This window comes from Lasiosphaeria miniovina, assembly GCF_030549165.1.
Source record: "Lasiosphaeria miniovina strain SMH2392-1A chromosome Unknown B0T26scaffold_8, whole genome shotgun sequence".
NCBI classification, from domain to species: domain Eukaryota; kingdom Fungi; phylum Ascomycota; class Sordariomycetes; order Sordariales; family Lasiosphaeriaceae; genus Lasiosphaeria; species Lasiosphaeria miniovina.
Window position 1 is genome coordinate 428,179 of NW_026848227.1, and position 25,267 is coordinate 453,445.

The window sequence follows — 25,267 nt, forward strand, 5'->3', positions numbered from 1 at the left end:
TTAACGTGAAGCAGCTCCTATGCAACAGGTAGACTCCGAATTAGTAGAAGAATGAGGTCGCGTCAATGGCCGTGATGTATGTTTTACCTCGTAATGAGGTTATCACCTCGGCCTACACAATACAAATGCCGGCTATATACGTACCGCTTAGCTGAGGCAACTCGGCTATAATAAAAAAGCTTAAACGAATAATATGCTACAGCTAAGCTGAGGTAACCTAGTAACTCGGCTATAGAGAAAGCTAATAATATACTTTTTCCAATAAGCGAAGGAAATCAGGCCACATAGCCTGCAGGGCTTGTTTTTGAAAGCGTATGGAAACCATTAGATGTGTGTGGACTTTGTGTATATATAGGGAGCTTCTCTCCCACCTTTTTCACACACTTCTCTTCTTCCTTACATATAACAAAAATCAACCATACCTTCAAATACTACTTTCCACATATCATTCTGACCGTCTTAATCTTCTCCTTTCCCTAGTATCATTGGCTTAGGCCTACAATAACTGTGGGGCCTACAATCACTCTTCCAAGTCCCATACTTCTAAATAAATATCCCTCTGGTACTTGTACCAATACTCTTCGGATATAGAGCCCCAGACTCTGCCATCATACTGCCTTACAGGCACTTTTCATCAAAGCCAGACTGAGAGGATGAAACGCAGTGTTGACGGGCTGCTGAACACGTGTTACAGCAGCAGAAGATGCGGCTGCTGAGCCGAAGAGGGAAGAGACCACTGTAGCTGCTGTCAAGACCTTCATTGCTTTGCTCCAGGTAGTTGCGAAGTAACCGCTGTCAGCGTTCTCGTTGATTTCTCCGACGCGGAAGCTCTTGGGAATAGTCATCGTTCCTTTTGAAGGGTTGACAACTCTGACAACCTTTGGCGCGTCTTGGCATCGACTATGGCGTTGACAAGTGCTGAGTGCTTTGCGTTGAAACCTTCCGAACGCACGGCTGCGATCTATTGTTATAGACGAACGGAACCTTGAGGTCGAGCTTCTTAAAGAAGATTTGCTCGCTGTGGTAGTCAATATTGACCTCATGAGGACGCAGGAAGTCGTTGGCCGTGAGGATGTTTGGAATATCGATGCCAACGACCCATGCTGACTTCGTGAACATCATCATGACCGGCTTTCCCTGCAAATCAGTGCCTGGCATGTGGACTTTGAACGTGGCCCATTCGGATAGCTTCGGGCCTCTGCCCACACCTCTGAGTCTACGTCCCTCTCGCTTCTCGATGGAGTGCTCCAGGGTGTTCAAGAAGAAGCGGAGAATGACTGATCTACTGGCTCCTGGATCGAACCAGAACTCGAAGTCTTCGGCGGTTTGCGATCGCCGTCCCTTGACTCTCAAGTGCGTATAGCTATACAGGGGTTCTTGTCCGCTTTCTCCACGAGTTCCGGGAGTGCTTCCATCAGGGTCTCGTCAGTGCCGGGTAGGTCCATGGAGTCCAGGATCTTGCTTGCTTTGGCGTGCTCACAAGCCTTCAAGTAGGCGAAGAGCTCGTTTGTGGAGGCAAAGATTTGTGGCAGAAACCGCAGGTTCGACGTGTTGGGGACGTCGGTGAAGGAGTAGAAACGCCTTCCATTTGTACTGCCTTAAGAGGGGTAGAAACTTATGTCCCTTCCCTCCAGTGTCACGGGCCAGAATCCAATGCGGCACCTCGTCGGTTGTTAGCGTTGAGCCTGAATAGGGGAGTGAGCGGTGTCCACAAGTTGTCTAACCGCGGGACATCTCCATTGTCGAATGCAAGGTTTCTCCACTAACGGAGAGGTCATATCGTCTTCGTCTCTCTACGCGCGACGTGTGGGTCTCTGAGGAGGACTTGAGCACGTATTGGTCCGGCAAATGGATGATCAGAGCGTGGCAGCAATCCATGTATAATAAGGGAAATGGTGTGTGTATCTTCATAGGGTGTAGGACGACGGCAGGGGTCAAACTTCCAGAGCTTAATGCCATCCCGCAGGCACCAATGCGTCGAGAGACAACACCTTTGCTCCGCCCATTTCATCCGCAAAGGGTATCTAAAGCAGAACGCTTCACGGAAGCCAGCGTGATGTCACGGTCAGGGACCCAACGCAGCAGCACGGGGTTGCCTCGATCCCCGAACTGAGCACGGCATAAGCGCCGGCCGGCACCACAGCGACCGCAGCCTGTCCCCGAGATCAAGACACCGAGGGCCTGATCGGCTCGCCGTTGCGGTGTCGTTGCGGTTGGGAAAACCTGCACAAAAAAAATCGCGGGGGGCCTTGCAAGGCCACTAACCCCAATCGAGTGGTAATTTCCCACATTTATCGACCAAATTTGAGGCCGAGCGCCCGGAACGATCCGTCTCAATTTATGCAATGTATCTTCGCGGGGCTCTTCGTGACACCCTGGTCAACGCCCTTCATATGGTATAGTGCACAGCCAAATCTAGTATGGTTGGCTTTTTCCCAACAGTACGGCAACCCTTCTTCGAGAAGGGTTGCCGTACCGTCGAGATCCTACGTACTGCTGCCAATGGCTTCCATTAATAACCCTCTGCTCAACGCCGTCATCACGAAAGCTGTAGTGGATGTAGCCTTACAGTATGTTGATCGCCGTCGACTACTAGGGCCACGCGACTGTGATATTATCCACCCAGAGGGGCCCTCGGGGGCCTGCCATCTTGCTGAGTCGATTCTCAGTGGCTCGGATACCCAATTCGTTGATCTTTTTCGTATGCCAAAGGCCGCTTTCCATCGATTGGTTACATGGCTACAAGAGCATACCGGGCTTAAGGGGTCCAGATACCTGACAGCCGAGCTAAAGCTTATGATCGTGCTATGGATATTCGCCCACGACGAGAGCCAGCGTAATGCTGCCCACCGGTTCCGAGTCAGCCAGTCTACTGTGAGCTCTGTTATGACGGATCTACTGGACAAGCTCGTACAGCTACACTGCGCATTCGTCAAGCCAAAAGACGATGACTGGCTCGACCCGTCTATCGACGATGCATTCTACGGTTGTATCGGGGCCATTGATGGTACATATATCCACGCCTTCATTTCAGAGCCTCAGCAACACCAGTGGCGAACCCGGAAAGGCTTTATCGCACAGAACGTCTTCGCCGCAGTCCGATTTGATGGTGCGTTCTCGTACGTACTCGCTGGTGCTGAGGGCTCAACACACGATTCTACGCTCCTTAGCATCGCTACTGCGAATGACTTTGCGGTCCCCTCGGGCCGGTTTTACCTTGCAGACGCTGCATTTGGTAGGCATGTAGGGATTCTTACACCTTATAATGGTGTCAGATATCACCTCGAGGATTGGAGGAATGCCAAAAACCCGCCGACCACAGCAAAAGAACTATATAACATCCGGCACGCACGCCTTCGGGTTATCGTTGAGAAGGTATTCGGTATTCTAAAGAGGAAGTGGAAGATTATCCAAGCTACTGCGCCAGAGTACTCGATACGAAACCAGGTCCAGATTGTGTACGCAGTCACTGGTATCCATAACTTCCTTCTTGACACCAGCGATGAAGAGCTAGTAATTGAGGCTACACAAGAGGCTTGTCGGTATGCTGAGCAGATAATTAGGAGTCGGTATAGTAAGGATATCCGGGATGCTATTGCAGAGGTTCTATGGAGGGAGCGGGATTTCTAGCTAGTCTTCCATGACTCGGTCAGAGCCTCTTTAATATCCCGGTCTACAGTGTTCCATACAACAGCATTTGAGTGCTCTTTTAGCTGCATGATACACGTTACACGCTCTGCGGGGCTTAACTGGATAGAGAAGTTGTGTATAAAGTCCTTGATCGCAAGCTGGATCTCATCCTGCCATTTCAGGCGAAGCATGGCCTCAGCCTGCTTAACCATAGCTTCAGCTTGCTTCATAGAGGCCTCAGCTTGCTTATCGAGGCTCTGGGCCAGTGCTAATACCTCTGGATTTGTATTGGCTTTCCGAACCCTCTGGTACGACGGCGCCACAGAGGGTTGGCGAGAGTTAGCATCAGTAGCTGAGCTCGTACTCAGGACCATGGCATCCTCGGTATCGCCCTCGCCCTCGCCCTCGTCGTCAGGCGTCGTAGTAGAGGGGCGAAAGGCATTACTCGCGCGGATAATGTTACGGCCATGACCAGACTGGTTGGCGTATATCGTCTCATAGTCTGACAGAGTAAACCGAGCAGTCCGAAGCCATCCAGCATCCTTATATTGCAAAAGGAAGTTATTCCAGACTTCCACAGAGCCTTCCACCATCCTCTCTTCTTCGTTATATTTCGCACCTGACTTGTTAAGAAAGGTCTTGATCGTTCGGAATCGCTTCTTCTCATTATCGTACTTGTCCCTGATCTTCTCTGCTGACCAGTGGAAGTCTGGAAAGGATTCCTCCATTGTAACAGAGATCCTCTAGAATGCCGGCCGCGTCTCGGTCAACTTGTTGATACGGAACGCTCCAGCGATAGCCTCGTCTCGGAATAACTCGATAATCTTCGCCTGCATTTCGGTTGTGTAGATGATTTTCCTCCGCCTCGTACGCGGGGTCGACGAAGGCGCGTCAGGTGTCGGCTCGGAAGTAGGGCCGTCATCGGAGGCTTGCAGGCCGCCGTCAGAGGGTAGGTCATCGGCTTGAACAACAATAGAGGCCTCAGGAGCAGGAGACTCTACTGCGGTTGCCCTGATGCGGGGTCTTCTGGGCATCTTGACGATAGGTGGGTTGCTGTCGTGGCTGTATTTTGGTCAAAAAATTGCGGGAAGACAGGGCGGAAGTCACACGGGACTAAAATTAATTAGGAAAAGCCTAGTTACAGGGGTTTCGGGGTACATTGGCTGTGTCTCCACTTTAATTATGCACATGGCTCGTATCTTTTCCCAACCGCAACGACACCGCAACGGCGAGCCGATCAGGCCCCGAGTGGACGGATATCACGGCCCCCTGTGAGATGGGCTCCAGACTAAAGCCAACACCACAGAGGTGGGCAGGAAGGAGGGGAGCCTCAATGCGGGCAGTATTACCTAGCATGTGAAGGGGGGAGGGGGTTTCAGTCCGTTGATATAGTGTTGATATAGTGTTAACAACTCATGGCGATAGCAGATAAGCTTCGAGGCTCTAGGAGGTACCTAGTTTATTTAGCTGCACAGACAATCTTAGTTTTCTGGGCTTCTATAATGATAGTTGTTCTGATGTGCTAGACCTCGGTGCGATAAGGTCAGGTTGGCGGTTCACGACAAGGAAAGTTGAAGGGCTTGATCGCCAATCCCGGCCAAGATGTTGGAGACGTCAAATTCTCGTTGGCGTGAGGTTTCTCTTCTGTTCCGTTTCTTTTCCTGGTCCGCGACACCATGATCCAGGTTGTGCTGTACCACGTGCTTCCATCACAATGATTACCCACTCCCTCCGGCGGCTGGCGAGAATCGTCAGTGTGCTCACCGTGCTGTTCATTGTCTGGCTCTGGCCACAATCCCAGTCTTCCAAAGCCACCCTCAATTACAACACCATCAACTAAGTAAGCCGAATCTATCTACAACGTCGTGCGGTGCTAACCCCGACTGAAATTCAGCTTCTCTATCATCAAGCGACCTCGGATTCATTGTCTGCACACCCAGTTTCTGACTATTGCACGATGGCGAGCGATTGCGCCTCGGATGGCTCCCATGGCCACGAATCCGACGAGTCCTCCAACTGGTAGCTCAACCGACCAGACCCTGTTGTTTGATCCAGAGGGGTTTGGTCGGTGGACTTCGTAGCTGACTTTGCACAGTTTAAGAGACGGTGTCTCCGATCTTTGCGACCTGATGCCAGAGTTTTCTATGATGTAAATCCATCTAATGGACAACGCCTATGCTGTGAAGGAGCATACCTTGAACATCTTTAGAAAGACCACGTTCTCGTTCCTCCCCGGAATATCCCTCTCCCGCTCAGTCACCCACGCTGTTGAGCTGTCAGACTTGCCGCTCGTCGCTTGCCATACGACAGCCCCTTTTATCCATCACTTACATCCCTCCAGCTCCTCCACCACAACACCAGCACTCTACTTGCTACCCATACCACGCCTCAAGATGGGCCACACTCAACAACTCTACTCCACTGACTCCATTCAGCTTCAAACGTCAACATCTCGTATTCTAGCGAGGTGTACGACATGATCATCCTTTGGCTGGTCTCTCAACCATTCGCTCACAGGGCTCGGTCGTCCATCGCTCGCATCGGCTGCAGACGGTCCCACCGCGGCGGCGGCGACGATAAAATGCAGAAGAAACCTCTGAGCTTCTCACCCTGGAGCGGAACGTTTTACTTCTTCTACAAGGGCCATCTGCTCTGGCATCGCTCTATGCCAAAGGAGGTTGGCTTTCGTCTAGAGGTGATTTCGGTCTCAGCCTTCGGATCTCCAACAGTTCTGAAGCAGCTCTTCAATGAGTGCCGAGATGAGTACCTAAAGCTGACCCAGACTATCTTTGAACACCAGTGGAAAATGACGAAAGTTTGAGATATCAGACCAATCTCGACTGTCATTATGGATGATGAGGTGAAGAAAACAGGACTCATAAGAGACATTGAGACCTTCCTCGACCCACAAGCCAAACCGGACGACGGCCAAGCCGAGGAAGGCTCTGCCAAGTCTCAATCCAAGGAGAAAGTGGCTCTGTCCGACCTTCTCAATGCTCTCGACGGGGTAGCATCACAAGAAGGTCGAGTGCTCATGATGACCACAAACTACATTGAGCATTTAGATCCTGCGCTCATACGGGCTGGTCGCGCCGACCAGAAAATTGAGCTTCCTAATGCTAATAAGGACTGGAACCACCTCGACGACAAAGGCCAAGAAGGAATCGGTTAACCCCTTCGGGCTGATATCAAGCTACCTACTTCATGTCTCCAACTTTTCCACCATATTGTAGTTCTAAGAATCGAATCGCTCCGCGGATTCCAGTCGGAATTCAGAAGCGTGTTTTAACAACGCTAAGAGCACGCCCGGTACTTCTGGGCAGCACCGCTTCCGAAGCAGACTCTCGGTATTAAATAGTCTAGCTGAGTATCAGCCAGCTGGAGTATTTGACATGTTCTGCCGTGCACTAAATCGTAACAGGTGTTGTCGTATGCACAAGCTTCATCCACGAATCGTCAAAGAATAACCTAAGAAGATGAAGTAAAAATGACTGGTTTCCGCCCAGCGCGATCCGCTAAGATATCCAGCGGGATGCTGAGCACAATACCTGGAGTATCGAGATTAGCGGGTAATCACACCAGAGGGTTCTCGTTTCACATTCACATAACTCTCGATCTAATGAGGCGTAGTAGGCTACCTAGGGATCTAAATCTAATAAAGATCTCTATTATACGTAATAACCAAGTAACCACACATGCCGTAATACAACTCTTTATCCCACGACAACATCTACGCACAGCAAATAGTCTCCCCCAGCCCCGAATCCGCGCCGTTCCCACCCAGAACGGCCGCTCCGCCCTCGCCACCAAGCACCACGGTCTGCGACATCCAGTCGCACAGGAACTTGCCCAGCCCGTTGCCGATGAAGATGCACAGGATCATGTATCCGTTGAAGTACATGGCCAGCAGCATGACCATGTACGCGACGGCAAACGTGACGACGTGCAGCGCGGCGCGGATAAGCTGCTGCACAGCCGTGACCCGGAGCGTGACGCGCTGCTGCTGCTGCTGTCCTTGCCGTGCTTGCTGATGATTCCCGCCGCCGCCCGGAGCCTCGCCCTTGGCCGACGCCGCCTCCAGCACCGCGCCGCGCCGCGTAAGGTCTCGTGCGATGTACGCGTCGTACTCGCGCACTCCCCGCCGAAGGGCTTCCAGCGTCATCGCCAGCGCCATCGCCCCCAGGCAAGATGCCGCGAAGCCGCCTTCTGACCGCACGTGCCATTGCGAGGTCAGGAAGCACGCGCCAATCGTCGTCCAGTTCCAGAGCATCTGTGATGGCCCGGGGGGGTTAGTCATTCAGAAGTTGGTGACATGAGAGTGATGGGAAAAGGCGGGACGAACGGAGATCTTGCACCCTGTGCCGCCGCCGTGGCTGTGCTCGTGTGCTGCCGCCGCTGCCACTGCGGCAGTGGTGTTATTGTGCGTGGTGAGGTTCGCCATGTGACCCGCGTGATCCATGTGGCCGGAGTGGTCCATGTGATGCGTGTGGTCGTGGTCCATGCTAGAGGTTGTGCTTGGAAGACTTGGTGAATAAGTGTACACAGTTGAGGAGTGGCTGTGCGTACGTGTTGTCCTGAGAGGCAGAGGTAACAATAGCATGCTAGTTATCAGCTTATGCTGTCAGGACGAAGTAAGCCAGACGGACTAGACATATACGACGACCGGTAAGTTTCGGAGATAACTCTTCCAAGCTCAAGACTTTGCCTTTCCGAGATTATTTTCATGTTGCGTTAAATATCCACAGTGGCTGGTGGCTTGCTCGGTTTGGAGAAAGTTTACTTTCGTGAGCACTAGCTGTCAGCCGTTCTTGACCGAGGTTATTGCGTCAAGTAAGCTACATAATATCTCTCAAGGCTGAATTAGGTTCTGAGGCAACCATGGCCATTCCTCAACAGAAAACGAGGGCTCTCCGAACCCAGAGATATCACAAATGTTCCCAAAGACAACTGAGTGCACTAGTCTGAAACCAGATCCTATCTCTCTCGTAGCCCCTGAGAATCCAGTCCCTGGCCGTCGTCATAGCTTCCAGGACCTTGTCCGGCGGGGCGTCCAGTGGCGCTGTTGGCGCCCGACGGTTATACCAGTGGATCAGATGGACGCCGGCATGGATGGCTGTTCGAAAGGCCAGCTCGTCGGTCATGCCACCATATCCACTGGCAAAGCCTTGCAGGGCTTCAAAGGCGCTCTCAACGCCCTTGAAGTGCTTCCGCTCGTATAAGTCGCCAACCATCTGGCCAAGATCGTACGCTCGATGGCCTGGCTGAGCCAGCTCCCAGTCGATGACAAAAATCTCATCCTGCAGCGGGGAGGATGCATGTTCGGGCACCAAGACACTATTCACGTCGACAGAGTCGGTTGTCAGTAGCCGACCTCCAGACTGGTATCAACAAGCAAAGCAACAGAGGTCATGCAGGACTTACTTCCCGGTCCAGAAATCACCATGCACCAGTCCCCAACTTGCTTCCAGATGTTCGCTACCAGCCAGTGGTTTCTCGAACTCTCTTGTCGCTATATCCTTGACGCGTTGTAGGTCTTCCCTCGTGCCATGGTCCAGGATTTCTGGGAATTTCTCGAGAACCGGGATGAACGTGTCGTAGCTCGTGTCATACTTGAGTTTCCTCATGGGACCGGAATTCCGCTCAATGGCATTGCAGAGGGCACGCCGTGTAGGCTCGTCGACCCATTCGTGGAAGGCCTTGAGCCAGGATCCTAACGCGGCGCCAGTATTCCGCGCGAAAACGTGAAAGGACTGATCCGTGTCCTGGCCAGCCGCCGTGAGGAGAATCGACTTGAAGTCTCTCGACGGTGACAGGTCTTGGTGGACTTGAATAATGCTGTTTCCACCAGTAAAGAGATACAAGTGCGGCGTTTTGACTTGCATATCTGTGCCTGCCAGACTTCGGCTGCTGGCTTGGGGGTGGAAACTCTCCAAGGCGCGCAGCATAGCCTCTTCAGAGAACTGTGTAATACCAATGTCAGCCTCAGAAGTCTACGAGATTCTGCTTTGCTAGGCCGTTCGGGCTGTCTGCCGCCCCGCATCGACTTACAGAGCGCGAGATGTCAATGGGGAAATCGGGATTCACCGACAGAAACGCCGTGGAATACTTGAGGATAACCGTCTCGCTTGTTTCTGTCAACGCATGGCCGCCGGCATCTTCAACCGACGCGAGGGCATCGAGGAGAGTGCCGCGGAACAGAAAATTGATGCTCCCACCACTCAGCTGCGTCAACGAGGAACAAGCGTACCTGGTCAGCGACAGAGACGCTAGGATCAGGGATGAGATGTCATCTTCTTTTGTCTGGACAGGAGATGCCATTTTTTGGACCGTCAATGGGCAGCGGATAATCTGCAACTGAGGGGAAGCCTTGAATGCAGGATAGACGGCGGGCTTTGCTTGCATTCTGGATCTGCTAGCATGGGGTGTGCTGCCGTTGGTCGAAGGTGCAGTTACATGACTCATAAAAGCTCACAAATCCTGCCAAGTCCATTACTACCAACCGCCAATCGGATAAATGCGCAATATGCACGATAGCCAACAGGGCTCGGTCTTTTTGGCCCTTTCCAGTTTGACCTGCCTGAAGCGGTCGGTCTCTCGTGTCGGGAGGTACCCAAGAATAACTAACTATCCAAGCAACAAACAGCCTTTATTATTCCAAGCGGTCGTCGCAGGTGAGCTTAATATCAAACCGGTCCTCGCCCTTCCACACCTTTGGCCCCGAGTTAGCCTTTGCGACGGCGGCCCGCAGGTCTGAGATCATGCCCGGCGGCCCGCTGCCAAAGACTTTGGTTGGTCCAAATTCAGTCCCGCTGACGAACTGGTCGACTTCGGACTCCAAGTCTGGCCTCTGCTTTGCCTGGACGTTTGGCAGGCCCCAAGGCGATGCCATCTCTACCACGATGCCAGGCCCACTCGCGACTGGCGGAGCCTTGTGACCCTGTGTTGACATGACTTCTGCCCCCTTTTCGTCGAGCAGAGCAGGCCTCGGCACGGACGGCTCGTCATCGTCGGTCACAAACAATCGAATGTTTACTCCCCTAGCATGCAGCTGTTGCAACTGGGAAGGAACCCACTCGACATCGCGTGCTCGCTTTATTGCCCAGATGAGTGATATGTGTCGATGAGACTCGGCCAAGCCAGGCCCCTCGTCTCGCACCAGATCCAGCAGCACGGGGAGCACGTACGCTATGCCTGTGCCGCCAGCGATGCAGAGGACGTTGACGTGAAGCTGGCTTCTGAGGCCATCGGCGATGCCTATTCCGTATGGGCCCTGCACGATGACAGGCATAGTGACAGGGCCAGGTCCAGACGATCCTTGCGCCGCCACGAGCCTGGCTATCCTGCCTGTCTCGCCCTTCTTGGCACGGAAGACGTACTCATGACACAGCCCCGACTCTTCGAGCATGGGGAGTGATAGAGGCGTGAATGGATGGCTCTGCCAGATACGGCCCTCGGCGAAGCATAGGAAGAAGTGCTGGCCAACCCTCCACCTTCCACGGGCCGCATGGCTCTGCGGGAGATGGAATTTCAGCCTGACAATATCACCGTGTTGGTCGTCTCTCCAAATGCCCGCCAACGCCGTCGCAGGCTCGAAGTTCAACCACTTCGGTCCGGAACCTTTCGCGAACTCGGGCCACCCGCAGTGTAGCGCAGCCGTCCGCACGAGTCGCACGAGCCGGTCCGCGGCCCACAATGCCATCGCCGGCACAAGGAAGCACTTGAGCTTTACCCAATGTGGCACTAGCGCGCCAATGTACAGCATGGCAAGCACGTAGTGCGCCTTGCGGAACACCTCGTAGCCCGTCACGCGGCGCACCGTCCAGCCCAGCGCGAGCGCCCACAGCAGCACCAGCAGCGCCAGCGCCGCGAACCCCCAGGCTACGTATCCATGCGCAACAAAGGCTTGCCATACGGTCGGCTGCGGGCGATACAGGCGGGCCTCGACGATGATCCAGCCGGCCGTGTGCAGCACCGACTGCAGCAGCACAATGTGGCCGACCCAGCGGTGCAGGAACACAAACGACGTGTAGGGCAGCCCCGTGGCCAGAGACAGCGCCGACTCGCGGCTGGCGAGCAGCACCGACAGCGGCGTCAGCGAGTACGCGAGCACGCCCACGCGGTTCGCCCACGGCCCCAGGCTAGTCCGTGTGTTGGTGATGATTACCCCGTCGCCGCCGGCCTGCTGTTGCCCCTTTACCGGCGTCCGCCACGTCCCAAAAGCCACCATGCCCGCGAACGACCACACGGCGAGGTATCCCGCCAGCACGCCCAGCATAATGACCTGCAGCCGCGTCGTGTGGCCGAACACGGCGCGCAGCGGGGTGTTGGGGAGGAGGTAGCGGCGCGAGGTGGCGGCGATGGCGCGGCGCATTCTCTCCCCCTGACCGGCACCCCGTCGCTGCCTCTGCTGCTGCTGCTCGGGGTCGGGCCCGTCGTTGTTGCGGCCGCCGTCAGCGCCTGGCCGAGTCCGCCGGCGGAAACTGACAATGCGCCGGCCCAGGCCCCATGCTGCCAGGATGCCAACGATGGTCCCCCACAATATGCCCGTGTAGAAGATGCCGCGGTCGTGCGATCCGTAGATGACGTCGAGGTAGGCGCACGACCCGCTGTCGCTCTTGCAGGGCAGGATGCGGTCGGCGTAGCCAAAGTGCGGCTCGAGCTGCGCCGCAGTGTCCGTGTAGTCCTGGATCATCTCGCTGTTAGAGGGTGGTGTTCCGTGCTGGGGGGCCGCTGCTGCTGCTGCGATGTTGATGAACGCGGAGGGAAGAGGAAAGCGGAGAAGACGTGGTAGTGAAAGACGTGGTAGTGAAGAACAGAGCGTATCGGCACAAGGAAAAGTCAAAACGAATTAGCTGTTGCCGTGGACTCGCCATGGATTTGTGGTTGGTGTGGCGTCAAGAATGTGATCAAGGTTTCGGGCTGCCACGGTTGCGTGGCTTTGGCTCCAGAATGTAATGCGCCCATGCTGCTTGTCGTGAAGGCGTCATGTCTCGGTGCCTAGAAGTAGGAAGTTCCATGGTGCTTAAAGTTGGCAGAGAGGCGGGTGCAGGTGTGCAAGAGGTTGGTCGATGGCATCAAGTTGCAAGCGCACTTGGACTAGAAAAAGGCAAAATGTGGTAGACATAAAGTAAGACGCACGGGTGGGTCTCTACTTGGTGCTTGGTGGGTAACCAGTCTGCTTGCGCGGGCATCGCGTGGTGTGTGTGCTTGCGCGGGCATCGCGTGGTGTGTGTGCTTGCGCGGGCATCGCGTGGTGTGCATGCTTGCGCGGGCATCGAGTGGTGTGTGTGGACTTGACGTGAAGGGGATGCCTGGCATGGGTTGCGTGGGCACTAGGTACAAGCAAGATGGCTGACGAAAGGAGTGACAGCACGAGAGAGCAGTTGCGAGGATGTGGGTATTCGTGCTTAGTAGCAATGAGCTATCTGAGCTGTTTAGTTTATGAGAGCGTCCGATAGCATTTGCCATCGCATGCTGTTGCGGTTGAAGTGCAAAGGGGAGAGCAGAAAAAAAGAGAGGAAAGGAATCCGAGGGGGGGGTTATACGATTTCTGATCTGCCCCTGTCACATCCTGTTTTAGGAAGGAGGCAACCAAGCCGTTCGCAGAGGAGGGGGCAGAGCCGTTCGCAGAGGGGGCAGACACGCAGCAGGGATCGCTTCACGTACCTCACTTGCACGCTCGCAGAGAAGCACTCTCGGCAGGCTGGACACGACGCTCGTCCAAACTAGACGCCTGCCTCGTGCGTGTCAAGGAGACGTGCAGGCAAAACTTGACGTGCGGGCAAAACTTGACGTGACGGGAGGCGAGTCTCCCGTCTCCCCTTTGCCGAGAGCCCCTGCCTCAACGTGTGGGCCCCAACTTGACGCACACAGCCTTGCCCGACTTGACAGCAAAACATGTCGCGCAGTGTGCCGTCCCTTGCCCGCAACGAGACGTGCACGCAACAGTGGACACAGGCGCAACAGCAGTTTGACGGCAACAACTTGACGACCGCCTAGTGCCTACACTTTTAAGTTTTGCTTGCACTCCCCATCTGCTGCCACCCTGACCACGTGCTCTTGCATGCAGACACACGTCCCTTGCCAGACACACATCCTTGCCAGACACGCACGTCTACGTCTGCATCAACCGCGACCTTGTTATTGGATAAAATAAGCTACATGGCAAGTCAGGAAGGGGTCGCTGAACGGTGCCTCTGGCGGCCCTCCGGGGGCGCCTGCGGCGGGCTGCTCGCTGCGCTCGGTATTTTACGGCTTAAGGAATCCGAGGATTATCCGATCGACCATCCCTAGAGCCCATTTCGACACGGACGAAAACTGGCCAATCCCTGTGCGAGAAACTTTCGGCACCTTCAGCTGAACGGAGCCACCGTAGGTGGCGTAGAGAGGCTGAATCACGTTCGGCTGTGAATGTCTAGTTTTTTTTACCGACAGGTCACCGGCTCGATTCTGCCCAGCACGTCCCGTCTCTTGCCAGACCCCAAACTGATGCCCATCTCCACACGCAAACCTTTGCCAACACCAGTCCCACCTTGCCCCTACTTGAGTCATAATTTGAGTTGCACACTCGTGTAGATGCATCCTTTGGAAGTTATGCAGCCATAGAAACTGCCCCTGGAATACAACGCCAGCGCCGCAGACAGTTTGCCAGTTGAGCCGCATGCTCACAATATTGTCCTGCGCACGCGACATGTTGGCTCGCTGCACCACGTCAGTTTCACTGGTTGCGGTGCACGTCTGCCGTGTGGTAGTAGTCAACTGGTGCCTCCTTCAGATTGGCGGTACCAAGCCAGCAGAGTGTGAGCAACCGGTCTGTCGGTGTCTCGACTTGGCGCGAGGCTGTCGTATAGATCATGTGTCTCGGCGGCGTTGGGTGGCGGCAAAGCAACGTCCTGAGACACGGGTTGAGCACAGCAGCTCATGTGGTCAATAGCAGGTTTCCAGCTTTGAACAAAACACAATCTGAAAAAAACGTAGGAAAAGTCAAGCCGGCCCAATCTTGCTTTGTCGGTAAAGCGTGACCGATTGTTGTTCCACATCGGCCACCATGATTGACCTCACTTGGCTGAGATCTCCCATTGCCGCGCTCCTGAACACGGGGATAACCGCTTCTCTAACGATAAAGACGATCCTGATCGGCAACCAGAAGATCAAGGTGTGTGGCCATGACCATCCCGCCTTTACAGCCCATGGATGGTATACCAGTTTAGGGCCACGCTGACAACAAATCTGAAATTCTTTCCCGTCGCCCACACGACAGCTCGATCAAGTACAGCGGAACCGAGACATCCTTGTGCCCGCGTTGAGGGAGAAAATCAAGCAGCTCAGGGGTGTGTTCGAGGACAGACTCAAAGAACTGAAGGACAGACTCAAAGAACTGAAGGACAGACTCAAAGAACTGAAGGACAGACTCAAAGAACTGAAGGACAGACTCAAAGAACTGAAGGTTTCGACCGGCCCCGCAAAGCACACGGACAGGCAACGGTTCGGCGACATCGTCTAGAAAGTCAAGACATACGACGAGCAGCTGTCCTCGCTGGACTTAGACCTCCCCGTCCGCCTCAGCGCGGCGAGTGCCCTGGCTAAACGCAAGGAGCGCGAAAGGGCCGTGGCGGCTGCCTATGAGGACGACTACAAGAGGCGCTGCTAGCTCTAATAGAGAACGTCAAGGTTTTGTGGGACCAGCGAGAGGCCGAGCTGGTGTTTTTGGGGCAGAGCGAGCGGCTCGGCGGCGACGTGGCCACTCCGCCCGAGGAAGCCGCGGCTGAGCCGCGGAAGATGGCGGCGCAGAAGGCCGAAGGCAGACATGCCGCTTCTTGAAGACGATATGTATATATGAAGTGTGTGTGCGTGTGTGTATGTGTGTGTGTGTGTGATGTGCTGTTTAGAAGCAAATCAGTTTAGATTAGACCTGTCAGAGCCAATGTAAGTAGACCCCCCCCCCCATTTTTTTTGGTGCGAGTTGGGAAACAAATCCGGAACAGTAAATTATTAGACTACTTAGTTGTCTTCTCAATTCATCCCCCCCCGAAATCACACTAAGACAAATAAAGAAACCTAGAAGTCTGCAATCGGGCGCCGCGTATCCTATATCCCAGACCCCCCTCAGACCCCCCTCAGTACCAGTGAACGATCTCCTCCTCCATCTTGCCTTCATCAGAAGTTCGATGTCGGCGTCGTCGTAGCATCCGCCTAGAATGACGGCCACGGGTGGCTGTGAATAGTCCTTGCTGCCCAGTGCGGTCCCGGACGGCGGCGGCGGCTGCTCGCCCCGGAAGATGGCGGGGATCTCGACCGCTCCGGCCTCGGGCGACAGGATAAAATGGATGACTTTGGTCTGTCGTCAGCGGACTGGTGAGGAAGCTGTGTGAGCCAACACTGTCATGCTGACCTTCGAACTCGGGCTTGAGAAGTGCGATGACGCCCTCGCCAATTCTCTCGGTCCTGCCACACAAGATTACGGGAGCACCCATGTTTATCACGAGGTCCGAAATTCCAAATAAATATTAGCCTCTTATCAAGGACAAAGTTTACGTCGGAAGGGATTTGTTGCGATAAATTTGATTGCGACCAGACGACGAGAAAGACTGGAACACGGAAATGTGAGGAGAAGGGCACGGAGCGGTGAGGGGATTGTCGAAATCTGTCAACCAACAGCACCTGTCACGTGGGCGGACGGCTGACGGTTTCTAGTTCCACGTATACCGTATCCGTAATATAAGACTGATAATTATCTACTCTGCGTGTTATGTCAAACGCGAACTCCGTCCGACTTTGAGGGGAACCAATCTAGCTGTCCGCGGCTTAGTTATGGAGTTTGTTTGCAGAGCCGGGCTACTGGGTTACCGTGGGCAAGTTACTTGAATATGATCAAGACTCCATAATGAAGATATTCCAAGTTGTGGTCTTCTGGCAAGACCATCATAGCACTCCATTGGAAACTTCCGCTCCCGAAAGACCCTATCTAAACTCGTACGTGCATCCCGCCCAACCGCTGGCCCATAGCGTGGCCGTGTCTGAAGAGCAGCCCTGGCTGCCCATCCCTGGCGCTTCCTCGAGGTTCAGCATCTCAAAGACAGCCAGCGCAGCCTGGTCGTGGATATAGTCTATCCACGGAAAACCAACAAGACACTGCCGGGCGTCTCTCCACGACATGTCTGGCGAGACCTCGGCCTTCCAGCGCCCACGCAGCCAGGGGTCGACCACGTCGAAAATGGATATGGCCCCTATTGTCAACACCCAAAGCACCAAACCCTGCAACTGGGGCGCAGAGGTGCGAACGGCGTCATAGGTTTCCCGAAAACGCCGCGACAGATAGGGGTAGTGGCCCCTGGTTCCCGGCACCTGAGAGGTGGTCGAGAGGAACGCCAGCATGGCCAGCCGGAGGCACTCGGCGAGGGCGTCGTCCAGGCAGCCCTGCAGCCCGAGCAGCCGGTACTGGACCGAGCAGATCTGGTCCTGGAACTCGACGGCATACAGCGGGGTGGGGCTTTCCGCCGCGGCGTTGAGCGCACGGCAGAGCCGCCGCAGGTCTGCGAACACGGCGAGCAACTCGCAGTTTGTTATACCAGAGATGGACTTGACGGCCCCAGCTGCGCCGGGCATGGAAGCCGTTCCGTCCCAGCTGCAGCCCCAGGGGCTCAGAGTCTCGATAGCCAGATGGCTGCTTGTCCCAGAGGCATCTCCAGCGAAGACGGGTTTCTCCCCTGAATAGAGCGAGTAGGCCAGGTCGGTCCTGCTCGCAGCCGTCAGCTATCAAGACTATAGACGCTCGGTCTGTGCTTCGGCCGGGCAAGTGACGGGGATTGAATTACCGGCTCAGCTTTGCATAGAGCCTCGGGCCCCGGCGAAAGGCTGCGAGACCGCCGCGCAGCCGGACCATCTCGCCGAGCCCCCTGATGTGGACCACGGCTGCTGCGTAGTCTCGCGCCGACGAGAACAGGATAACGAGGCTGAGAACAACCCAGATGGTCGAATTGTGCGTGCAGCTGCGGCTGTCAGACAGCCTGCCGTTGAGGAAGGCAAGCGTCTTGCCCCAGTGGTGGGCCCCAGACTTTGTTCCGTGGGGGTGATGTCCGAGGATGCGGCTGATGAGGGAGATGGAGAAGATGACGGGGTGGAGGAACGACGAGTCTTGTGCCTGGTACTGGATCCAGAGGCTCGTATTTGCTGAATATTCGAGGCTAAGCTTGGCCGGGTGCATCACTTCTCGGGACCGGGTGATGACTGGAGCGATAAAGGGGTAGGCAGGATTAGCGGCTAGTCTGGTAGTAATGTTTGAAAATCTGGAGTCTGGGCTATATAGAACAAGGCAAGCTTATCGCACAGGTATGTAGTAGCATGCGCGAGTAGTCATCGACTTCGTGGGGGGGCGCGAGTACGGAGAGGGCGGAGAGGAGTGGCGGGGACAGGGATAATTCAACTTGAAGCGGTTCGTTGTCGTGGTCTTCTCCATCTCGTCCGGGGGTATCTCGTCCGGGGGTATCTCGTCCGGGGGTCCTCTTGATTCTCGGCTCGAGCCGCCGCGCAGGGCGGTCTATGTGTGAGTCGGTCTGGACCCGCGGGCTGAGTTCTGCCGCTGGACGCACAGGGCCGACGCCAATCCGCAGGTTCCGGCCGCGCATTGCATGGCTGCGGATTAGCTTGCGGTCTCGCCCGTGCGGCTTGCCATGTTCTGCGACAAGAACAAAGGCAAATTCCTGCGGGTCCATTAGTCTATCTACCTTAGGTTTCGGCGCGCGTTATCGGGTTGATGCGGGTCTGGTGGGCGCTGCCAAAACGACAACCACGGGGGAATGCGAAACGAGGAAGCGGAGTTGAGTTGCGTGCATGCAATGCAATTTAGCGCTGCGCAGCGGTCCAGTGATAATGCCCAGGCGGCGAAGGACCCACCAGACTGCTTTCCTTTTCGGGACGGGAGCTCGGACTCGACGCGCCAGCGCCTCACCTTAGCTCGATATTTGGCCGAATCAGCATGGATCTTAGCGGCAAAGCTCCGCCAGCAAAGCCCACGCCGTTTGACTGACGGCTTGATCCTCCCGGCACAACGTCCACGCTGCACTCGAAGGCTGGAGCACTTATAAATACCGTCAACTCCCGGAGCCACGCAGCTTTGGTTCATCAAGTTTCGACTCACTTCATTCCGAAATCTTAACTTCATCTTGTCTTGAAACCGCCGTTCAAGAGCCTACCGAGACGCATAACCCTAGCCCTTGTCTCCCTAAGTCGTCAAACATGGTCCAGACCCTCACCACCCAGATTGAAATCGCCGCTCCCCCAGAAGTGGTGCGATCAGTGGTGCGTTCTAGCGTCTGGCCAAGCCCCCATGCTATCCTCCTCATCCAGCTGACAAAACAAACCCTGGCACAGTTTCTCGACTTTGACCAGTACAAAGAATGGCACCCGTCGTGGCTGTCCATCGCCGTGGTCGATCCCGCCAAACGACCAGCCGACCTACAGCCCAAAGACGTGCTGAAGGTCGGCCTGAAGACTTATTATTTCAACCCGACCGTGGTAGTACGTTGGCACACTCCCAACACCCACGGCACCAGTCCACCAACCAACTAATCAAACGCCGACAGGAAAACACGCCGAGTTGCTTCTCGTGGCTGGGTAATCTGTACGGGCTACTGCTTGGGACGCACCAGTTTCACTTCACGCCGAGCGAACAGACGCCCGGCGGCACGACGCTGGTGCATAAGGAAGACTTTTCGGGCGCCATCGCCTTCATGTTCCGCTCGGGCTGGAGCGCGGCCAAGTCGACAGGCGGCAACTTTGAGCAGTTCAACCAGGATCTGAAGGCTGCTGCCGAGAAGGTGGCGCACTAGGCTGGTTAGAAATAGGGGGGTTGACCGTGGCAGCGGTGTCCGGCTGGTGTCCAATTTGTGTTCCATTTTCAGCAATATCCAGCAACTCGTTTATTCCAGCCACCTAGCCTTTTTTTTTTTTTTTTTTTTTTTGAATTTAGACACATATTTAGACAGATAACTAGTTTCATGCCATACCCACAGTGTTCGAGTCGATGTCAGAACCTGTCCCAAGACCGCCCGACACCCTCTTACATGATTCCTGCTCGCATCCTAAACACTCCAATGTCACCATCTATAATCCCCAGCCCTCAGCACCCCCACCCCCCCCGCCTTCACAGATCCCGCCACAGCTCATCACCCTCTCGATCACCTGCTGTAAAAAAAAGTCAGTACCAACTTATCTCACCCGCGACATGTCCGCTTGTCATTACATCGCGTCTTGGTCCACTCGCGCATCCACTGCTTGACGAAGACGGCCTCGGTGGCCTGGGCCTGGGCGACGGGCTCGGGCGGCAGCACGCCCGGCACGGTCTGGTTGGGGAACAGGCCGTTCTCGTCCCAGTGGTGGACGCCGTCGGCGATGAGCAGAAACGGCTGCGACGCGGTGCTGGGCCGCGGCGGCAGCCCCAGCGCGTGCGGCGTCGCCGCCCGCCACGGGTCCTTCTCGCCGTCGATGATAGCCAGCCGCGGGTAGCTGATGCCGAACCCGCCGTGCTTGTTAATGCTCGCCACGTCCGACGGCGTCGAGATGTCGAATGCCAGCCGGCAGATGGCCGATGTGTAGTTCAGGTCGATCAGTCGCGAGATCAGAGGCAGCTGGGTCGCTGGTACGCCTGAGCCCGTCTGTAGGTATCCCCATCTATTAGAGTAAATAGTTAGCGCCGAGCACTTGGCCAAAAAGGAAACAGTTTGAGGACCGGGAAATGCTCACTCTGTGCAGAACTGATACGGCCAGGCCCGCCACGTCTGCTTGATGTCGTCCTGGCGGTAAAATGTGGCGTTGAAGTTTGTAAAGCAGATGTCCTGGTCTGCCGAACGGCACCCGCCCACCATGGTCGCGTTGACGTAGCCAATGTAGTTCAGCATCTGGGCCGTGAGCGTGTCCAGCTCGCCGCCGTAGCCGCCCGCGGTTGAGATGAGGTCCCTGACCTCGGCCTCGAGCCCCGCCGGCGCGTCCGGATAGAGCTCGGCGGTGGAGCTCACGTTGGCGCAGTACAGGCCGAAGCTCGGGTCGCTCTGCGTGGGATCCCAGTTCGTGCTCTGCAGGCCGGCAATGCCGAAGCTGAGGGCGTTGGCAAAGTCGTCGGTGCGCGTGACGTTGCCGAGCCCAAACGCCTCCTTGAGCCGCTGCACGACTCCGTCGTCCGTGTCGCGCGGCTTGCCGAGCGCGAGCTTGTCGATGACATCCGTCAGCTTCTGCGTGGCCGCGACGCAGGCCGGCGGCCCGAACAGCCGCGCCGCCTCGTAGTACTCCCAGTAGTCGTAGACGGCCTCAGTGACGCCCGACGACGAGACGGCGCCCCAGTACACGTCGGGGTAGAGCTTGCGCAGAAACGCCACGAAGGCGCCGGCGTACGAGCCCCCGTAGGCGATGTAGGGCGTCTTGGGGGCCGTCAGGTTGAGGTGCTCGAGCCCGGGGAAGACGACGTGGCGGGCAAAGTAGGCCATGTCGGCGAGGGCCTGGTCCGTGGTCAGGAAGCGCAGGTTCGCGGTGCTGAGGTCGGGCACGGGGAAGCTCTCGCCGTAGTAGCGGTGCTCGAGGATCACGCCCAATCCACCCGTGGCCTGGGCCAGCTGGGCGACGATGCCCTTCTGTAGAAACGGGAGGCGGCCGGCGCCGTCGGTCTCTCCACCCTGCAGCACGATGACGGGGCCGCCCTTCTTATAGTGGCTGGCGTCGAACCAGTAGCGCAAGGCGAAGGTGGCGTCCGAATGCGGCTTGTAGCGCGAGTCATTGTGGAAGTGGTCGACGGGCACCTGCAGCGTGCGGACCGGGTATAGAAGCCCCGGGTCGACGTCCCGGGCTTCAATGCCGCCCCGCTCGGCAGCTGCTGCCTGGAGCTGGGCAGCTTCCTACCGGTGTTGTCAGCAGTGTTGCGAGAACCCCAAGTCTAGGGATTCGGGCGACGTGGGGTTGGCTGACGTCTCAAGCATTGTCTGTGTATACCTTTTCTCGGAAGTCCTTGATTATCCAAGGCGACGATGTGGTAAGGCCATGGCTGACGGCCGAAAGGGACCAGAGCACGGCGCCAACAAGGGCACCCCGAATCACGACCATGCTGCCACGAACTACTGCCTTGCTCCTCGAGAGGAACTGGAAGCACGGAGGGAGATAGGTAGGGATCACTCACCTCGACGACGATCCGCAGGGCGCGGGGCGCGGGGCACGGGGCACGGGGCCCAAGACGGGCGGGACTATATACCGTTTCCCTAGCACAGAGCTAATACAAGAGAACTAAGTCAAAGCCAATACTAATCCCGAGGGATCCATCCGCATTACCGACAAGCAGCGGACCACCAAACACGTACGGGGAATGTAGTACTGTCTGTGCTGGGGTGTTATGTACACCACAAGAGATACCATATGTGCCTGAGCTGGATAGCGGTGCCGTGCCGTGCTGCAGACGGTGCTGACGCGCGCCGAGCTAGGCGAAACGAGGAAGGTGCCACTCTGCCCTGGGAACTGCTGACTCGAGCTTCCTGTTTGGCAGCACGCACTTTGCCTGGCGATGCTGCTGCGCACCCGCAGCGGCAGCTGCTGTCTACCTTGGGCCCGGTTGGGATCTGCTTGGAGTAGGTTTGCCGTCTTGGGTGCGCTTGGGTGCGATTGGATGGTGCGTGTTTGCTGCAGAGTTGAGGATGGAAGCGATGAAATGGAATGTCCGGGGTGGTCGCGATGGATGTGATGCGATGGGATGCGCTAGCAGAAGGCTTCGGCAGCCGCTGGCCGACTCGCGTTGCACGGGGCTAGCTTCCTTGGGCTACAGTCTCCCGCCTGCGGGGCAGGTGGCGTCCGCCAAGGGCGCTAAACGTCACTGTTCACCGACAATGGACGGGCTTCAAGGAGAACAACGGCCTCGAATAAACAGTGGAAAATTATATGATTTTCAGATATGGACTGTCCTCAGTCTAAAAACCGCCATATATCTCGCACTCGGTCAGTTGATTATCTGGAATACCAGGGGCTAATCACTAATTATTCAATTGAGACTCCAACATGCCACGTCTGTTTGCTAATTGTCGCCCACTTTTGAGCCACTTTTGAGCCACATTGTCAAGTCACATCCCTGCATATCCCCTTCATTCGTTACTTTCAGCCCTGATCCCTTTTTTCGGGCCCCCGGACTTCCGAATGCCCTCTTTTTCTCCCTTGCTACGGCTGAGTCCCTTACGTAGTACGACTGAACAGACTGTTGAACCAGGTTTCCTTTGTCCCTTTCTTGGAAGCATAAAAGGCCTTCTTTCCTGTATTATTAGATTGGATGGAGACAGACAATTCAAGACCGTGGCCCATTCTAGCTCCACTTAATCGCGGCAACATTGTCGTAACAGCGGACGGTGGCGGCAAACTCGTGGCTGGCAAAAGCGCCGGGCGGCAGCGAGTTGAGGGTTGTGCACTGCGGCACCAGCGAGATGGGCGCACATCCGTCCGGGATGTCGGCATCGTAGAGGAAGCCGCCGTCGGGGCCCACAAAGGTGGCATATGCATATTCGATGGTGATGAACTTGCGGCCGTAGTAGGGCACGGTGTTGTTGCAGGCCACAAACGTGCCGGGGCCCAGGTTGTTCTGCAGGACCGCGTAGGGGCTGTTGGGAAAGTTTGTGATGCTGCTCGGCGTGCCAGTGCCGCCGTTGATGAAAACGTCGTGCTCCGTCGGGTACGTGGCGTCGAACCGTGTCGAGTTCTGCACGATAATGCCGTACGGAGTGAGCGGCGTCGCAGTGTCGGTCAGGACGCTGCTCCGGCCGAAGCGCACCTGCTCGGCCGTGCCGTTCTCGTAGAAGATGCGTCCTGGGACAGACGACGTTGGCGACTGCAGAACAGCTACGTCGAGCGCCGGCCCCGTGTGCGCCGCTTGCACCACCCAGCCGTTGATGGACGGCACAAGGTCTTTGCTTGGGTCCGTGACGTTGGCGACGAGAAAGAATCCTTGGGACAGCGACGTAGGTGCGTGGTGGGGAGCATGTCGCTGGGCTGGAGCTGCTGCTGCAGCAACCGCCGCGAGCGAAAGAGACAGAAAGAGTTTCATGGCTGAGATACAAGAGATCTCGCTTCTATCTTGAAGATGGACCAGAATTAATTAGCAGCAGGCCAGGAGACTGACTGAAGAGGGCAGTTCTTAGTGCTCGGCTGGGAAGGGTCGATGCCAAGACAGACCGAGAGTCGGGAGATGAGAAATCGGGTGGGATTTATGCTCGCCTGGGGCCGCGGCCGCGGCCGGTTGACGACATTCGCAGCTAGAGAGTGGACGTTGGACGGGAATAGCATGACGAGCGGGCGATTGGGCGGTGGGGCGATGGGGCGACGGAGTTGAGAGGTGGTGGTTAAACCCGTCGTGAATACGAGATCGGGGGGCTCGTGACTGCCGATCATGGCCAAATCCCCAACTCTGTCGGCACTTTTGCTGGCTTTGGCAGGCCACTCGCCAAGCAGCGTCATCGCTTGAAGCGGCCCGCCCCGCCATTCCATTCGGGATAGATTTTGGCGGCGATTTGTGGAGGCAATAGGCGACTTTGCAGTAACGCCCTATTCTACGGCTAGCGGCGCGACATGTCTTGACTTTGGGTATTATGCGTTGCAACGCTGACATGCAGGTCGCCGAGACGCTGTCGCCGAGACGCTGTCGCAAGACCACTTTGACTCGGAATAGATGGCAGTCAAAAGTCTGCCCTAATACGAATTGTTGCAACATACGCTTTCGGCAGTGACACATCGTGGCTGCACTTGGCTGTGATTATGTTTATTCTTCTTCTGCCTCTTCTTCACATCTCGAGTCGAGACCCGAGGCTGCATTGAAGAAAAGAGCTAAGTTAGAAGCTTGTTCGCGTCACCTAGAGGCAGTGTAATACTAGGGACACAGTGGAGGGTGCTAATTAAGAGGCCGAGGCCGACTTAGTGCTCCTTCCATTTGCAAAAACTGGTTGATTTGTCCTCCCCACCGAGGTGGATACGAATAGAGACTACATTGACAACGAGGAAGAAGAAGAGGAAAAGACATCGAAAGTGCGCCAGGAAGGTTGTTTATATAAGCAGGGCAGATGGTCCTTGCACGGCTGCAAATTTTAGAGCGGGTCTTTGGGTCCTTGGGTGCCTGGCGGGTTCAAGCGAGTCGCTTCGAGTTGCTGTGGCTCTCATCCGTACCCGGTGCTCTCGGTGCTGAGACATGGTGCCTGGCTTCTCGTCTTCTTTGGGCGGAGAACCCCCTGCCCAAGAGTGAGGGGCGTCTGGAGACTGTCCAAGATAAATAACTACCCCAAGAAAAGCAGCCGCATTAATATGCCGCTGCCTGGCCGCCCTGAATGCCGTGATTTGGACAGCGGGCGTGATTTGGACAGCGGGCGTGATTTGGACGGCGGGCGTGATTTGGACAGCGGGCGTGATTTGGACAGCGGGCGTGAAATGAGACAGCGCGGTGCCATATATTAGATATTTCCCCCTGCCGGTATAGCCGTCGTTGTCTATCCGGGTCGCTGGGCCCATGCCAAGCGAGTCGGGCAGCTGAAACCACTGACGTTTGGGAGATGTGCGTGCTCCTGGCAGTAGTCCGGCAGCTGTCACACACGTATATGGGATTGCCATCATCTCAATGCCGCCGAGCCGCACCGGT

The 25,267-nt window shown here is 55.9% G+C and overlaps 13 protein-coding genes across 13 annotated transcripts; 3 read left to right on the forward strand and 10 right to left on the reverse strand.

Annotated features, from left to right (window-relative positions):
- Positions 1-417: 417 nt before the first annotated feature.
- B0T26DRAFT_729754 (uncharacterized protein) lies at positions 418-869 on the reverse strand. Its single transcript, XM_060442976.1, has one exon. The coding sequence runs from the start codon at positions 843-845 to the stop codon at positions 609-611; it is 237 nt and encodes a 78-aa protein (XP_060289934.1). The 5' UTR covers positions 846-869; the 3' UTR covers positions 418-608.
- A 31-nt stretch (positions 870-900) lies between these two features.
- On the reverse strand, positions 901-1,778 carry B0T26DRAFT_791692 (uncharacterized protein; the record flags this gene model as incomplete). The annotated part of the gene is made up of 3 exons (XM_060446858.1): positions 901-1,341; positions 1,395-1,593; positions 1,768-1,778. 3 exons carry the CDS (start codon positions 1,776-1,778, stop codon positions 901-903), a joined length of 651 nt encoding a protein of 216 aa, XP_060289935.1.
- A 4,829-nt stretch (positions 1,779-6,607) lies between these two features.
- B0T26DRAFT_598248 (uncharacterized protein) lies at positions 6,608-6,760 on the forward strand (the record flags this gene model as incomplete). Its single annotated transcript, XM_060435665.1, has 1 exon — positions 6,608-6,760. A coding segment is annotated over one exon (153 nt), but the record flags the coding sequence as incomplete, so codon positions are not given.
- A 672-nt stretch (positions 6,761-7,432) lies between these two features.
- On the reverse strand, positions 7,433-8,202 carry B0T26DRAFT_838875 (Ctr copper transporter; the record flags this gene model as incomplete). The annotated part of the gene is made up of 1 exon (XM_060447535.1): positions 7,433-8,202. A coding segment is annotated over exon 1 (495 nt), but the record flags the coding sequence as incomplete, so codon positions are not given.
- A 353-nt stretch (positions 8,203-8,555) lies between these two features.
- On the reverse strand, positions 8,556-9,948 carry B0T26DRAFT_657872 (kinase-like domain-containing protein; the record flags this gene model as incomplete). The annotated part of the gene is made up of 3 exons (XM_060438819.1): positions 8,556-8,964; positions 9,052-9,590; positions 9,679-9,948. The coding sequence occupies 3 exons, from the start codon at positions 9,946-9,948 to the stop codon at positions 8,556-8,558; spliced, it is 1,218 nt and encodes a 405-aa protein (XP_060289938.1).
- A 331-nt stretch (positions 9,949-10,279) lies between these two features.
- B0T26DRAFT_657410 (ferric reductase like transmembrane component-domain-containing protein) lies at positions 10,280-12,322 on the reverse strand (the record flags this gene model as incomplete). Its single annotated transcript, XM_060438783.1, has 2 exons — positions 10,280-10,480; positions 10,526-12,322. The coding sequence occupies 2 exons, from the start codon at positions 12,320-12,322 to the stop codon at positions 10,280-10,282; spliced, it is 1,998 nt and encodes a 665-aa protein (XP_060289939.1).
- Positions 12,323-14,677: 2,355 nt separating this feature from the next.
- B0T26DRAFT_756657 (uncharacterized protein) lies at positions 14,678-15,450 on the forward strand (the record flags this gene model as incomplete). The annotated part of the gene is made up of 4 exons (XM_060446134.1): positions 14,678-14,785; positions 14,891-15,076; positions 15,134-15,238; positions 15,301-15,450. The coding sequence occupies 4 exons, from the start codon at positions 14,678-14,680 to the stop codon at positions 15,448-15,450; spliced, it is 549 nt and encodes a 182-aa protein (XP_060289940.1).
- An 80-nt stretch (positions 15,451-15,530) lies between these two features.
- Positions 15,531-16,218, reverse strand: B0T26DRAFT_876229 (uncharacterized protein; the record flags this gene model as incomplete). The annotated part of the gene is made up of 3 exons (XM_060448089.1): positions 16,022-16,218; positions 15,754-15,960; positions 15,531-15,541 (listed from the first exon to the last, which is right to left on the reverse strand). Exons 1-3 carry the CDS (start codon positions 16,101-16,103, stop codon positions 15,531-15,533), a joined length of 300 nt encoding a protein of 99 aa, XP_060289941.1. The 5' UTR covers positions 16,104-16,218.
- Positions 16,219-16,326: 108 nt separating this feature from the next.
- Positions 16,327-18,107, reverse strand: B0T26DRAFT_876230 (uncharacterized protein). Its single transcript, XM_060448090.1, has 3 exons — positions 17,957-18,107; positions 17,445-17,856; positions 16,327-17,365 (listed from the first exon to the last, which is right to left on the reverse strand). The coding sequence occupies exons 1-3, from the start codon at positions 17,970-17,972 to the stop codon at positions 16,591-16,593; spliced, it is 1,203 nt and encodes a 400-aa protein (XP_060289942.1). The 5' UTR covers positions 17,973-18,107; the 3' UTR covers positions 16,327-16,590.
- Positions 18,108-18,632: 525 nt separating this feature from the next.
- Positions 18,633-19,499, forward strand: B0T26DRAFT_729782 (uncharacterized protein). The gene is made up of 3 exons (XM_060442977.1): positions 18,633-18,927; positions 19,000-19,146; positions 19,212-19,499. Exons 1-3 carry the CDS (start codon positions 18,865-18,867, stop codon positions 19,455-19,457), a joined length of 456 nt encoding a protein of 151 aa, XP_060289943.1. The 5' UTR covers positions 18,633-18,864; the 3' UTR covers positions 19,458-19,499.
- Positions 19,500-19,841: 342 nt separating this feature from the next.
- On the reverse strand, positions 19,842-21,717 carry B0T26DRAFT_744195 (serine carboxypeptidase S28-domain-containing protein; the record flags this gene model as incomplete). The annotated part of the gene is made up of 3 exons (XM_060444379.1): positions 19,842-20,298; positions 20,371-21,494; positions 21,607-21,717. The coding sequence occupies 3 exons, from the start codon at positions 21,715-21,717 to the stop codon at positions 19,842-19,844; spliced, it is 1,692 nt and encodes a 563-aa protein (XP_060289944.1).
- A 1,237-nt stretch (positions 21,718-22,954) lies between these two features.
- On the reverse strand, positions 22,955-23,620 carry B0T26DRAFT_599712 (uncharacterized protein; the record flags this gene model as incomplete). The annotated part of the gene is made up of 1 exon (XM_060435697.1): positions 22,955-23,620. A coding segment is annotated over one exon (666 nt), but the record flags the coding sequence as incomplete, so codon positions are not given.
- Positions 23,621-23,737: 117 nt separating this feature from the next.
- On the reverse strand, positions 23,738-24,504 carry B0T26DRAFT_490284 (uncharacterized protein). Its single transcript, XM_060435321.1, has one exon. It carries the CDS (start codon positions 24,371-24,373, stop codon positions 23,780-23,782), a length of 594 nt encoding a protein of 197 aa, XP_060289946.1. The 5' UTR covers positions 24,374-24,504; the 3' UTR covers positions 23,738-23,779.
- Between the last annotated feature and the right edge of the window lie 763 nt (positions 24,505-25,267).